This window comes from Rhineura floridana, chromosome 8 (genome assembly GCF_030035675.1).
Source record: "Rhineura floridana isolate rRhiFlo1 chromosome 8, rRhiFlo1.hap2, whole genome shotgun sequence".
NCBI lineage: Eukaryota > Metazoa > Chordata > Lepidosauria > Squamata > Rhineuridae > Rhineura > Rhineura floridana.
The window spans coordinates 60,318,280-60,334,270 of record NC_084487.1 but is presented as its reverse complement, the minus strand read 5'-3'; the positions used below and the strand labels follow the sequence as shown (position 1 = coordinate 60,334,270).

Sequence of the window (15,991 nt, the reverse complement as noted above, 5' to 3'; positions counted from 1 at the left end):
CAAGAAGCTAACTGATAGATCAAGGCATATAAGTTTTATATCACAAAGTCTCACTGCAAATTATATTATACAGTATTACCTCAATTCAGTTCTTGACCTTTAAAGCCTTAAGTAGTCTGAGACTATTTAGAATCACCTCCACTCGTATGAAGCTACCAGATTCTTAAGGACATCTGCTGAGGCCTTGTTCCATGTCCCCATGCCCATCACAAGTATGATGTGTAGGCTTGACATCCTTTTCTATGGTGGTGTCAGTGCAATGTGGAGCATCCTACCTAACACAGCAATCCAACTGCTGGAAAGCCGGTGGGAGGGGCGGTGGAGGAGCTGGTGGAAAGCTCCACAGGAACCTCCTCGTTCTTGGGACCCACTGGCCCAGTTGAACACAGGCTCCATTGGGAGCCGCACACATGAACTGGCCAGGAAGCACTGGCTCCGGCAAACAGGCTTCTAGGGAGTAAGCACTCCCTGCAGGATGCAATGGGGCATATTTAAAATTATTTTACACCACTGGCCTTTTGGCAGGTGGAGTTTGAAGGGGGCTCAGGACCTGAGGGAAGGGTCTCCCAGGTCATAGTCTAACACTCTAACCACTACGCCACACTGGCTTTCTAGCAAAATTCTAGCAGTGTTATATTCTTGAGTAAAAATATGTTTTAAAATAATTAAAATGTCTAACACTTCTTTTTTAAAGGGCAGCTAGTAAACATACTTTCCAGATAGCATGTAATAATGGGAACAGCAATTGTTAAAATTCATATTATGCTCCCTAGAAATATTGCTATTTTCGTGGAAAGACACGGTTCACATATGTTTTCTTGTCCCTATGAAAAAGGCATGACTTTAAAAGGTGCACACTTTAGATTAGCCTTCCCCCCCCATTACATCTTTTGGGTATTGATTCTCTCTCACATTAAAAACAGAAGTTGTGATTTTGTTAATAGTCACAAAACATGAACATCTGAATGTGGGGGGAGGGTCAACATGGCATAATAAGGCAGAAGTGGCAAGGGCAAAAGGGTAACCCAGAGGGTTATTATTGAGGGTTTTCAATAATATTTTTGCCTCACAGTCACAGATGACAGCTAATAAAATATCCTTTGCTTCACCTACAAGAATTCAACTGGTCAACCCTCATCTCTGCCCTCTATATTCCATTCTATATTTCTCACTATTATTTATGGCCAATTCATTGACTATGGTTCTAACCTGAACTTCTTAAGCTTCCTCAGAAGTACCTATACCCCACTCTCCCTTCAGTTCTAATGCAGATTGGCACAGACTATGCACTTCTGCTTCTTGCCTATAGCCCCACATTTTTACTGTCACTCTGGATTTGACAGCTGGACCATACTTTTAAGTTTGATTTCCTCAGCCTTGCCTGATCCTTCATTATTGAGTTTTGTCTTGATCCTGAGTCTTGTTTGGCCCTGGGGACTTTCCCAAATTCTGGCCAGATATTCTATATACCTTCAGGTAGATTTGTACCTAATCCTGCAAGAAAAATACTGCACTTTGGAAAAATTGCCAACCATAATTACTCCCAACATATCCCAGCCTGGCCCAAAGATGATACAAGGGCATTCGCTGATGTGTGGCATGCTAACTAAGTATGGATAGAGATGGATTTCACTATAACCAGAAGTGGAATCAGAGTTGATTCCATAAGCTAAGACGGGACTTCAAGAAAATCACAAATGGCAACAACAAACCAAATCATAGTTGTCACCCAGAGCCTGTACTCATTACTAAACATATTCCAATGAGGTTGTGAACAACTTAAGCAGCAGAGGCTACCACAATAAGTTCTAAGTCATTTTTATAGAAAATTCACATATTCTATTTTTTTTAAAATGTTCATGTATATTTTTTGCTTTATTTGACCTGATAAGCTCCAGATATTAGGTGGGCTATAACTCCAAACAAATAAATATATTTTCCATACATAACAAGTTTTCATCATGGATAGAGCCACCCAAAGCCTTAATCTGCTGTGCTGGAGGGAGCTTGGATGGGATAGGGAGAGGACAGAACCAGCACAGATTCCGCTGGATACTTAAGTTGGCTCTTATGCTGTCATGTGGTCAAATGTAGGCAGCCTGGAGCAATGAAGGGCATTTTTTCCACCTTTCACCCTGACCAGTGCCAAGTGCTGTAGCTGTGGATGCACCAGTGGCTATGCTGCTCCTTCAAGCTCTACTACTGCCAGCTAGGAGTTTGGATTTCAGCCTTTACTACCAAACTACTAATCTTTGTAAGCCGCTATGGGAGACTTTTTGCCTAAAGAGCAGCATAAAAAAACCCTTCAAATAAATAAAATAATTACAGACAGAGACATTAGAAAGATCTTTCCAAGAATGTATTTGTTTATTTAAAACATTTTTATACTGCCCTTTATTTTAAAAAAACCACCTCCACAGAGTTTACAAGGTCAAAAAAATAAAATACTTATGCATAACTCCACAAATAAAAATTGAGACCAGTAGATAAAAGAACAGTCAACAATACTTTACAGTACATAAAGACATGTTAAATCTTGAGAAGATGAACAAAAACTTTTCCTCAATGCCTAAAAGAGACCAATGTTGGTAACCAGGGAGAGCATTCCATAACAGGAGCACATGGAGCACCACAGTTGAAAAAGCTCTCTCTGTAAGACAATCTTATGATGTTATTTTTATTTCAGTTTGGTCTAACACAAACTCACTAACAAAAGCAAACCTCAATGCCAGAAAGCAGGTCTACAACATGAGGTGCTCACCTGTAGGTAAATTCATCTTGGATTCTTTGGTTGCCCCAACTTTACCAAAGGTCAGATTTGGTGACCTTCCAGCCACTGGAGAACTCAAGGAAATGCTTCTCCCGTTGGCTCTCTGAGAAGGAACATAAGAAGTATTCTCAGCATTCTTGCTTTGATCATTTTGTTGGTAATTCCCTTTACCTTTAGGGTTTGAAGTATGAACTGCTGTAAGAAATAATACAATAATCAATATTTTCCCCAAACGTGTAAGAAGCTACTCATTGCTGCTCAACATACAGGGGAATGAATGGGACATTAGCAGGGCCGGATTATCCATTAGGCTTAGTAGGCTGAAGCCTAGGGGCCCGGAGCTCTTGGAGGCCTGCGGGGCACTGGCCAAGGGCCCCTGCAGCTACAGGGGGCCCTCCGCTCTCCTTCCGTGACCCACGGAAACATCCGCAGACCACCATCCCCCCACTATCCCCCCACTTTACCTACCTTTCTGTTTTTTGTGGCACACAGATTTGTCATCAATAAAGATGGTGGCCGAGGTTCCCTTAAGGGACTGAAGCCTCTGCCACCATCTTGGCTGATGGCACACATGCGTGCTACATGCGCGTGTTGCTGCCATCAACCAAGATGGCGGCAGAGGCTTCAGCTCCTTAGGGAAACTTCTGCCGCCATCTTGATTGATGGCAAACCTGCGCGCTCCGCAAAAAACAATGGAAAGGTAGGTGAAGCTAGGGGACAGGGGGCCCCAAACACCAATCAGCCTAGGGGCCCTCCTCAGCTTAATCCAGCCCTGGACATTAGATACAAATACAGAGCTCTTCCTTTTAATAGATTGCCTCTGATGTTGAAATATAACCAGGTGAATTGATTCCTAATGTGACTTTTTTAACCTACTAAAAATGGTTTCTCAAAATACCTTTTGCTGTCAATGGGATAGGAAGGTTTTTGGGTTCCTCTGATATCCATTTCTTTTTCTTCACTCCTTTAAAATGATGCTTCTTTATATTTTCAGCGTGGCTTGCAGCTTAAGAAAACAAAAATGAAAGGATTCTGCTGCTTCGTTCTAGGGCAATGAGAAGTAAGGAGGACTCATAGGATTCATGGAGAATCCAGTATAGGTGGCATGGTAACCACAACCCTTGCTGCATCAGTTAACTATTATGTGATCCAAGAACTACATGCAGATAGCCTTATATGCATAAGTATGGTTCTAAGAATCCTCTTCCCTGTCCCCTTCCATTTTTCTGCAGTGTAAATTGGCCATGTGTGAATAATACTCATTATCACCTGATTTACCTGGAATAGTCCATGTGAACCAGCCCACAGATGCAGTAATGCAATACATTATTACAGGAAGTGAATTGGTTGAAAAGAGTTGTTCTCCCAGACAGAGAGGGACATTGCAAAGAATAATTGCACAGTTGAAAATGAGATAGTGTGTCCTAAACTTTATGCAACTAGAAACCAGTTGTGCTGGCCAATGCCCAGTCACTTATGGTGTTCTTCCACAGGCACACAATAGCATCAGAGGCTGGCATCATGTGGGCATCTGAAGACCATGCCCCAACAGAGAGTGCAGTGTTGACTGTCTGATTCTGCAGCTGCCACTGTTTGGTGTTATTGGCTGTTTTGTTCTGCCCCCTCCAAGCGAGTGAGAAGTGACAGGGCAGACAAGAAGGAGCAGCACCTTCTACTCACCTAGTCCTCTCTCTCTCTCTAGACAGTGGTGAACATTGTGTTCAGAGGGACAGGGCAACTGAATAAGTAACATCAATGAAGAGGTGAGGCTGCTCAGAGAAGGGGATCCACTGATCTTGCCTAAGCCACTCCCCTTCCCCCAAAACAAATTGCTGACACCACTTGCAGGACTCCTCAAACTATTCTTGAATGATTGAACTTGAGGGAATATCATGCTGTCAAACATGGCTATATTTAGATTAACACAGAAGCCTCTTGGGTAGGTATGGTTATGATATATGGCACTATGCAAAAAGTCTAGCTGATGACTTCAGACATTTAAATATGCTATGAACCTGAGCCTGCTATGTAAAACAGAGCTCATCTGATGAACTTCTCAACACAATCCATTTTTAAATTCTTGGGAAGTTGAAATGGTTCAGTGCATCACAGGACAGTAAAAATTATCACAGACATTCACTGGTTGATCCTGCTGAACCCAGACTCAGTAGCAAGCTTATGTTGGCACCAGAGAGAATGGAATGAGCCATAGCTGGGAGTGGGGAAAGGAACTGAGTGCTAACTTTGATAAGAAAATGAAATTAACCACCAGTAAAGTTGAAGTCCCTGGCACAAATTATAGACAAATCACGCTGACAGCTTGCAAAAATGCATTTACAAATTGTTTATAAAGAAACAAATGTATATCTTTTCAACTTTTTTTTAAGAGGAGACATGAGCTCTAAATACCTTTAACGTTTGAACACTTCAGCATGGTAAATTCTTTTTCTCCACTGAATGCTTTGCTTTGTATCCCTGCAACAAATATACTTCTTTGTGGCAAATAACAATCACCTCCTATAAAAAGACCAATATATATATATATCAAAGAACACAAATCATAATCATTACATAAGAAAGAGGTAAACAGTGGGGTGCTTCAAAATCTATACAAAATATGTTCTTTTAAATATCTTTATTAAACTGGGTAAGGGAACAAACAACCAAATTACAAAATATGTAGGTGAAGCAATTATTCAAAATAGGAAAATAAAAAATGTCCCCATCTTTTGAACCTGTGCATCAAGACAGCAGCTGATAGGATCCACCATAAAGTCCAAATGCTAACGTACATAACTTTCATATGCCTGGTTGTGTTACTCTGCAGACACAGAGGCACAGTGTCTTTTTGTCCCCTTCTACAGCTTCTATTGCCCTATACATTGTCTGTGTGTGTGTGTGTGTGTGTGTGTGTGTGTGTGTGTGTATACACTCACATATAATGTCTGTGTGTCTGTGTGTTTACAAAACACATGCCAGTTCTAAGTGAAAGGAAGAAGGTGAAGATGTGTTGGCTCTAGCAAGGAGACAGAGTTCAGTGGATTGGTTGTTTTGTCTGGGATACAAACAAGTAGTTTCACAAGTCCATTGATTGAGCTGTCATTCAATTGATGTACTCTAGTAGAAAGCATGTGGGTAACAGAAACAGAAAAAAAGGGCTAGTGGTTTTTTTAGGCATTTAATAGGGAATTGAATGCCACTGATAGGGAATTGAATACCCAAAGCATTCTAGGTAAAGAAGCATTCTCTAACAGATCATTCAAAAAATGTATTATTCTTTAATAAATCATTTGAGAAAACCTTTGGTTTTTCCTTTTTTCCTATGGCCTTTGCTGTTTCATGGATGCCTTTTTTTCTTAGGTTCCCTTCCCGCTCCCATTACTGGTAACACTATGTGAGACCTTACAATACAACATTGTGCCAGTGCTAATTCTCAGGTTGGCTTGGGCCCAATTTTTGCTAGAACACTATTAATTTTGCTGCACTAGTGGAGACACATTTGTGTGTATCCAATCTTATATGAAGCTTCTTCTCTTAGAGTAGCTAAATTCTGTGCAATGGTAAAATTAGTCAAGAATTAATTTTAGCCATCCTATAATCTTCCCTTTTGAAGTTTGTGATATGAACAAAATTTCTGTAATATTTTTATGCAAATGCATATAACTTATTTTATTCTATGTCAAATTATCACACTTTATTTTACTTTATGTATTTGGTTAATATAATCCTATGCTATTTTTAATTTTTTTTATGCTGGTCACTGACTGTAATAAAGACCGACTGATATGTACAGTTAAGTGTGTTCAACATTTTCTGCAGTTTCACCATGCAAAAGTGGGATTGAGTATCGGGAACAACAGTTGGCATCCTGAAAAATCCTAATGCACATTTTCTTTACTTCAAGAAAGCAAGCTACCAAAATAAGACAGATGAGCAATGCTTGGTGAAATCTGAGAAGGCTAAACTGGACTTCCACAGGTGAGATGTTAATACCTAGGCCAGGTTTGGGGAGCCTTTGGCCCTTCAGATGCTGCTGAACAACATCTCCCATCACCTCTGGCCATGCTTGCTAGGGCTGATAGCTGATGTAGTTCAGCAACATCTGGAGGTCCAAAGGTTCTGCACACCTGACCTAAGCAAAACTGAGTATTGTATCATTTGAAAAATTGTGTGTGTGAGAAAGGTCACTGGATTACCATGGTGCAAAACTTGTATTTTTAAAAAACTCAGTGTTCTTGTTTATCAGCTTTCACTGTCATGTCTATCTAATCTAACTATATAATATTTTTGTGAGTGTCACACTGCAGCTCAGTTGGCCATAGACAGGTGGCACTGCAAAGTACAGCATGATGTCTATGTTGCAAGGCCTCCCTTCCCTCCAGTCGTGTGGTGGTGAGGGCAAGCGGGCGAGACCAGGTGGAGAGTGGGAGAGCAAGCAGGCAGTGGGGTGAGCCACAGAGCCAGTTCATGGCAGGCCTTGTCATTGCTACCATGAGTCCTCCCTTTCCTCCAGGTTGTGAGGGGGCACGTGGAGACCAGGACAGCGGGAGTGCAAGTGAGCACGTGGTGGTGGGTGGCAGGCAGCCTGTGGCTTGTGTGAACTGGACAGCCGGTTCATGGGAAGCCATGAGGGGAGGGGAAGGAAGGAGGACGAGCAAGAAATGGAGCAGCCAGTGGTGACGGGCTGTGGCCTGGGTGAGCTGTGGAGCAAAAAGCCAGGACAGATCCTCAGCAATCATCCTGCTTTGCTACTGCTGCTTCCTCCACCACCTACCTCACCAAAGAAAGGCGAGGAGGAGGGAAGGGGCAAGAGAGCAGGACAGCTGCTGCAGAACTGCCCAGGACTGTGCTGCATGTACTTCCTATGTGGCTCGCCTCCACTGTCTGCCTCCCCCCTCTGCTTCCCTTCTCTTCCACAGGTGAAGGTCTGGGGAGGAGGTGCCTTGATGACCTAGGGGAGGGGAGGGGAGGGGAAAGGTGCCTTGGTGACCTGAGGGAGGGGACCAATGTGAGGAGAGTTAGGCAGTGGCAGCCACACAGCAACACCTGGAGCCACTGGGCAGTTTGGCATATTGGGTGCCTGGGGTTCCCATTCCTGGCGTTAGGTTATGACGCTGGTGCACAAAGCTTGCAAGGGCAGAGCCCCTAAATTAAAATCATTTAGATATTCAAAGTAACTTTGAAGTAATTACCTCCATTTTCAAAGGCACTAAGTTCAGATCTAGAGCTACTGTCCAATGATGCCGTTATCTCTGTTTGCCTTTCTATGATATTAAATTTGGATGGAACTGCAACACCATCACCTGGAAAGATAAAAGATAGAATCAATGAACATTAAACTGTATTTAACAGAGGGAAATTTTCATAGCACAGGTATTACCATAGCATTAGTCACGCTGCTATTCTATTAGGTTCAGTTCCCCATCTGCAATAAGGGGATCAAATTTTATAGGACTCTCATCTTACAGATTATAAGCATTACTGAAATAATCTTTGTAAAGTGCTTTGAGTACTTGAAAGATGCTATAGACCATCCTTGTAAATAAGACACAAATGTTATTAACCTTATTATTACAGTCATCATTACCATCATCATCATTTTACTAAATTGTATTTCCCTGCTGGCCACAGAGGGGCTCCTCCTCTGTGACTAGTATGTATGAAAACACATATTCCTATTATTTAGCAGGCTTTTTAAAATGATCTTCTATCAAATGGATTTGTAGAAGATGGGCAAAGCAATCAATTTCCCCCTCCAGCAATCCATTCACTTTCCTGCATGGAATTTCTAGTCATCTATGGTAACCAGACCAAATGTAGCAGTGGCTTCAACTGACAATGATAAGCTGAAGCAGCATCAACATGGGTTGTTTCATTTCCTCTTTTTCTGCCTTTCTGTTTCACTGCAAACTCCTCCCTGCTCATCTCTTCCTTAGGAGCAGATGTCACACCGCACAATTATGCCTTCTTCCATTCTCAATCCCTCCTTATACTTTCTCTCCCTTTCCTGGGGAGCTATCACTAGTTAAAGATTTCATTGTTATTCTGTTATACTTTCCCAATAAAAACGTCATTTTTGGCAAACGTTCTGACATAGTCTCCATCGCTCAGTTCAGCACTTTACACTTTAGATGGACAGTCCGCTGCCTTGACTAAATAGTCCAAGTTATATGCTTGGCACCTAGTGCAAATCTGGGCCAGGCTTATCCAACAACAAGACCTTGTCCTCCGTAATACAGCAAATTGGGAAATTGTTCCCTTACCATCACATTTGAACTAAATTCCCCAGTCATTTGTGTTCCAGCAGGCTTATTACCTGAAAATGAAAATGTTGTTTACAGATGTGTTTAGAGACTTGTGTCGAGTAAACTTGGTAACAGATCTTTCCCTCTTCCACTTCCTTAGAAACCAAAGTTCACTGTGTAAGCACACCTCAGCCCCTCCTCCTCTGTCCTGCTCCCTCCCTAAGTGGGAAGTCTTCAATAGTTAGCCATGGGCAGCACAATCCAAATGACGGTGAGCTGGTGGGAGGGGGGGCTGCAGGGGTGGAGCTCACAGAAAGCTCACTGGCATCCACTCCATGTTCAGGAGTGGGTGGCCTGGCTAAGTGTTGGCTTAGTAGGGAACTGCACACAGGAGCTGGCAGGGAAGAGCCTGCTCCCATGAACAGGCCTAGTGGGGAGTAAGCAGTCCCCATAGGCTGCCATGGGAATATTTTTACTGTGCCAGCCTATTAGCCAGCAGAATTCTCATGGGGATTGGGACCTACAGGAGTGCTCCAAGGGGGACTTGGATGTCACGTAATTCCCCCCCCCCCGCAGCTCCTTCCCTGGCAAGGCCCCTAGAACACTCCATTTTCAGGGCTACCATTGGCTTCTGTCGGCTCTCCATTTGCCAGGCTGGCTGTCCCCGGAGGACCCCCGGTGGCACCAGCAGAGTCCTGGTGGTGGTGCAGCTCAGCTGGGACAGGGGGCTTCTGCTGGTGGAGCAGCTCAGCTATGAGGTCCACCACATCCAATTACCCCCAGCCCAGCACATATAGGACTTAGATTGCACCCTAAATTGATGTTTTGTTATACAATCCCTTGAACATGAAATAGTCTGAAGATGTGTTTAGCGGCATCTATCCAGTAAGTAAATACTGTCATCTCTATAGTATCTATTAAAAGGAAATAATCTAAAAAAATACATATTTCTAAATTACTAGCCAAAATACTTTTCTTCACTAGCATTGTCTACTTTTATTTAAACCATTTTTATATTATTCTTCATTAAAAATTCCAGGGCGGTTTACAATGTAATAAAAACAGACCATTAAGTTCCAGTACAGTAGGAACTGTAACAGCCAAAATAACTGGCCAATTCTCAGTAGCACTTGTATCAATTTCCAATGTTTATATATTTTTAAAGTTAATTCAGTTGATTTTGATATGATAGCAGCAGATTCTGATAGTTCACCTCCACAGTGACCAGGCTTCTCACTTTTAAAATAACAAGAACACTCCTTAATTATATTAGCATCCTGAAACATTCAGGACATAAATTACCCACCACTCGGACCTGAGAATTTGGTACACATAACACATCTGTCTTCAGCCTCAATTTACTAGCCCACACTCAGCCCATCACTACCTCCAAGCACCAGTCCAGCAGGTGAACTGCTTCTCTTGAGTCAGACTGTACAGAGCAACAAAGCTTGGTGTTAACCTCACATTGATGACACCTCACTCTAAATTCCCTGATGATAGCTCCCCAGGTTTCATATAGATGTTACAGAGTGTGGACAAGATGAATCCCTGCGGGGCGCCACATGATAACTCCAATGGCACCAAATAATACCCCCCTCCCCATGACTACTCTTTGGAAATGACCTGCAGACAGGAGTGGAACCACTATAATACAGTGCCGTCTATTTCCACCTCATGGAGCCACTTCAGCAAGGTACCATGGTCAGTAGTTTCAAAAGCCACAGAGAGGTCAAGGAGAATGAGCAGGGTTGCACTCCCTCATTTCTTTCCTGATAAGTGTCATCAACAGAGTGACACTGGCAGCTTTGGTGCTGTGCTCAGCCCTGAAGCCACACTAAAATGAGCCACCCCCACCCCCTTGAGTATTGCACCCAGAAAGGGGTTATTTGCTACTGAGCTATTGTTAAACACAGGATACACAGAGGTTCTGTTGAGGAGCAGGCACAGCACCAACTCATTAAAAGCAGGTGGCAGTAGTACATCCTCCAATAAGGCACTGACCACTCCCTGGACCCATCTAGTCATCATTTCCCTTCAGCTAGCTCTATTAAGTTAAGATAGGCAAGGGTGAAGAGGGCAAGAGGTCGGCCACACTCCTATAAGCAGTTTGTGCATATCCTCAGGCCAGAGCAATTGAAACTGATCCAGTACAGCTTGACCAGCCTGTCTGGATGTGTCCACTGGATTTGCTGTAACTGTGGCATCTATTTTTGGCTGGTTTCACACATATGGCTTATTGTGTCAAATTTGCAGATTAAAATGGTAGCTCTTCGGTTCCAATTTCTCAAATTCCTTTCATACTGCAGTACCTGCTGCATTAAGGAACTGTGGCTTTTTCAGCCCATACACCAGCATTTTGCATAAATGTCTTTCACACTGCTGCAATGAACCATGTCTTACTTTAATCCCTCACCCATTATACACATGCTCATTGTAGTTCCCCCATAATTCACTGCACTCCCAGATAACAAATTGTGGGCAACTGCCCTTTTGAACTTGAGTGTCATGCATTTTGTTACTGATCTGCAGTTATGAGCAGACCTGTTATGGTCCCTTTTTATCATTTCTCTTGAAATGTCTTCAAATGTATCAGTATTCTGTGACAGCTCCTTAACTGAAGCTGAAATTTTTCCTCACCCCATATGTGTAGAAGGTCTAAGATCTCATCTCATTGTCATGTGACTCCTCTCCCTTTAGCATCTGACATTATTTTTGCGGGGTGTCTGGATACAGGTGTGAGTGTGGGAAAGGAGGAAGGAGAAGTTGCTACCTAGTACAATTTTTGTCAGGCAAAACACAAAAAACAACAACCCAAAAACGCACACCTAAAGGTTGGGAATGTATTGCATGCCAGGATGCCTGTCACACAAAACTGCCATAATTTTCTGGGTTCCCAAGCTTGCACACCGATTATTTCTGGAATCAGTTATCACAGAAATGAGTGCTCAACTTCCACTATATTCCCAGAACTAGATTTCACGTCATGTGAAAGATCAAATAAAATGTGCAGATTACCAGGTAAGAAATTGTTGGAATAATGGAATAGAGTGCATTGTGAATCCAAGTGATTTTATCCCTAAAGTCCCTAGGAAATTGTTCCAGCAGCTTCCGAGGTTGTCAGAAAAGTGCCCTCTGACAGATGACAAAAGCCCATTCAAAATCAGCTACAATTCCCAGAAGTTTGGGGGGGGGGGAATGTGCTTTAAATATATGGGTATTATGAAACCTTATGCAACTTTAGACAGCTTTACTCCCCATTTGAGACTGTAGAAGTCTTTCTTCTAAATGAACTTAATTTTTTTATTTTACAACTACCATATATCCATCAAAATCGGCAGATGTGTTATCCCTTCTTTCTCTCCTACATGGCCTGTCTCATGGGCTGTCACTATCTCTGCTTGCTCAACTCCAGTCCATGTTTCTTGCGGCTGAGTGTGAGCAGGGGTCCTCTCAGGCAGCAGCGGGAGCTCCAGAAACCAGCCCTCTGAGGGTTCCTTTTCCAAAATAGAGAGTCCAGCCCAAGGAGTTGTTGAGGGCAGGTGGGTCAGTGTGACTTCTCTGCTTTTAGCCTATGTTAAATATGTTATCAGCATAATGTGCAGCACAATCCTGTGCATGTTTATGTAGAAGTAAGTCGCCTTGTGCTCAGTGAGACTTACTCACACCTAAATATGAATAAGATTTCATCCCAAAAGACAGAAGCTTGATACTGCCATTTTTCACATACACAAGAAGCTGCCTGATACCTAAAGTCCTAGGAGAAAAGGTTATTTGGTATGTTTAACCTAGAAAAGAGATGATATGACAGCCATCTGCAAATATTTGAAGGGCTGTCACACATATGACAAACCCAATGTGTTTTCTGTTGCTCCGCAGTGCAGGACTTGAACCAATTGGTTCAAAGCACAAGAAAGACTATTTTTTTAAAAAAGGAAGAACTTCCTGATGGTGTGAGCTACTCAGCTTTGAACAGATTGCCTTCGAAGGTGGTACACTCTCCTTCGTTAGAGGTTTTTAAACACAGGCTGGATGGTCACCTTGCAGGGATGCTGTAGCTGTGGATTTCCACACCGACAGGGGTTGAACTAGACCTTTGAGGTCCCTTCCAAATCTCTGTGATTCTAAAAGTTAGACTAATTATGCAAACTTTTCTGGCAGCAGCTCTCCAGGGTTTCAGGCAAAGGTCTTTCTTGTGTTCCTTTCAATTGGAGATGCCACAGATTGTCCCTAGGTCCTTCTACATGCAAAGCATGTGCTCTACCACTGAGCTATATGATAATCAAGATTTTTTGAATAAGCATTAGATTTTAAAAATCTCTTAAGTCTTTGAATTTAAATGTTATATTTCTCAAGTCCTTGCCTTCTTGTAAATCTCTGCGAGATTCCATGGTTTTCAAGAGCATGTTCTCCAGCACCAAAGGTATGTTTTTTGTTGAGTGGTTTTCCTGAGATGTCTGAATTCTGTAGTATTCTCCTGATTCATCCCAAGGAAGAGAAAAGGGGGGAAATTATCATAGTGATATTAGCGAAACAGAAAGAGAAAAGAATGAGAAATAAAATCCTTACCAGATTTATAACACATCTCCTTTATTGCCTTTTCTTCTTCTATGTCTTCTGGTGTCTTAGACAATAAATAAGATGCATCTATAAGAAACATTTTTAAAAAGAGCTTTCTAAGTAAAGACCTTTCCAGGGATCTACCTGTACCATGCAAAGGAAAGCAAACTGGACTGCAATTGCATTTATAGTACAAAATATAAGTTTCACTGGTGTAGTTCCTCAACAGGGCTGTTTTACTTGATTTCATTCATTTTCTGGACAATGCCAGGTCTCCATTTTTAATATTCTGACTGCAATAACATTTTTGCTGAACATTCTAGGCTTTTATTACTAAAAGTCTGGCTCCACAATCCATCTGTAATTTATTTTAGGGAATAATATAAACTCCAGAGGCCAACATCTTCTATTATCAAACAGGATTGCTAATTTATGCAGTTCTTATAACTCTACTTCTGGATGCGTATATGTAGGTGAGGACTAAAATATTTTTGTTTGTTTTTAACTGATAAATTCACAATGCTTTGGAGGGCAGCTTTAAAATACTAGTGCAGTGATCACAGGAAGGCTTAGAAAACAGCATGTAATGTTAGAAGAGATCCCTATGTTTAAGGCAACTTTTTCTTACTAGCAACATTGAGTAGGCAAATAAGAATGTCTGGCAAAGTATTTACATTTCTCCTCCTGTTCTTCCTCTTCTTCATCCTCAAGGTTGATGGTAATAATCAGTGGAGGATGAATGGGTCTTAATGTGTTTTCTTGACCTTTTGTGGAATCTTGATTTTGGGCAGGATGTAAAATCCTTTCCTGAACTTCCCTTTGCAATGTAGAATCTATAGAAAGGAACTTTATAAGTTCAGTATAAAGCTTTGAGTAAAACTTTGAAGTCCTCATCATATTTAACTCACTCATAAAAGGCAATACAGTGGTTTTGTTTTCAGACAAAGTTATATGTAGAAGAGCAACAGATATTACAACTAGTACCATCAACCAATTAAATAAATCATAGCTGATGAATTGTGTAAGTTTCACAGAGAAATCCTTTATCTGTCTACTAAGTAGTAAGTTCTGTTGTGCTCAGTGCGGCTTACTCCCAGGTAAGTGGACAGAGGATTGCAGCCTGTTAATTGATTAATTAAGATTGCAATCCTACACACATCTACCTGGGACCAAGCCCAATTGAACTCAATGGGGCTTACTTCTGATTAGAGATTTATTTATTATTTCAATTTCTAGACCACCCTTCATCACTCAAGATCCCATGGTGGGATACAACATAAAAACTCAATACCATCAAAACACCAACAAAAGCACACATCACAATTAAAACCTCAAATACAGATGTACAACTTTAGCAATACAGCAGGTGCACACTCTTAATTTCACAGCTGAACACATCAACTCACCCCTGTACAAAGGCCTGGGTGAAGAGTGCATCTTTAATAGGCAATGAAAGGTATACAACAACAGGGCCAACATACTCATGTTAACCTTTTCCTTTGCTACCCTTGCCAATCTAGATGATCCTATGCCATTATCACAGCTTTATGGGGGTGGGGGGTTAGCCACCTTTCCCCCTACTACTTTCCTCTCCAGTCAGAGTTAGTTCAGAGGAGATATATTTCTTCTAAGTAGGACTGCATGTGGAATCCGTGAAGCATGGGGTTGGGGGGGGGGAGAGGAATGCACATACATTTTGCCCGAAATATATATGGCAGTATTTCATCAGTGAATCTTTTCTGCAGTACCCAAGTTGATTTTTCGCCATTCTGACACAATACTTGCCACATGTATTATCCCATAAACTCAAAAGACATTCTATTGGAACCAAATTCTTGTTTTTTGAATATAAAACATAACATTCCTCTTTTGATTATATATGTACGTTTACACTTTTAAAAAATGTAAACGGAAGATCCCAAACTTTACTGTATATAAGTTAATCATATTGTTTCTCATTTCCTCTTTTCTGACTACAGAGTACAGACAGTCATGTCCCCAAATCAGTATCGGTATCTTGGAATCCTGAAAATTGTACTCTCCCCCCCTCTGCCCAATCCTTTTTACAACTCTGCCAGATGAAGCAAGCTTGATTTAAGTCCTGACCCTGGCTGATGAATGTTAATGGGAAGTGGAATGTGAAGACTTACATTCATTACTAAAAACATCTAATGAGAATTCCCAGCCATTTCAGTAATATTTAATACACATAAACGGGTTCAGGATTTGAATGTCAGGTGCAGAAGGTCATAAGCAAGTGTGTAGTCAATCACATGAAACAAAATCAAAGGGACTTAAGTTTGCTTCACTGAGTTCTGAATTGCAGTCTAAATCTGTATCATATTGGCTTGTATTGTAAAAATCCTAGTCTGAGGGCTTTTGAAGATGTAGCCCAGGCCACAATACCAAAAATCAG

General features: G+C 41.6%; 1 protein-coding gene across 1 annotated transcript in view; it reads right to left on the bottom strand.

Annotated features, from left to right (window-relative positions):
• The window catches only part of C8H12orf50 (chromosome 8 C12orf50 homolog), a 44,029-nt gene that overhangs the window by 12,517 nt on the left and 15,521 nt on the right, over window positions 1–15,991 (bottom strand). The window contains exons 5-11 of the mRNA XM_061637789.1: window positions 14,250–14,408; window positions 13,585–13,662; window positions 13,379–13,492; window positions 7,963–8,073; window positions 5,180–5,287; window positions 3,669–3,776; window positions 2,762–2,965 (exon numbers count right to left, since the gene is read on the bottom strand). Of these exons, the coding sequence (XP_061493773.1) occupies window positions 2,762–2,965; window positions 3,669–3,776; window positions 5,180–5,287; window positions 7,963–8,073; window positions 13,379–13,492; window positions 13,585–13,662; window positions 14,250–14,408 (882 nt within the window). The remainder of the gene's footprint in view (window positions 1–2,761; window positions 2,966–3,668; window positions 3,777–5,179; window positions 5,288–7,962; window positions 8,074–13,378; window positions 13,493–13,584; window positions 13,663–14,249; window positions 14,409–15,991) is intronic.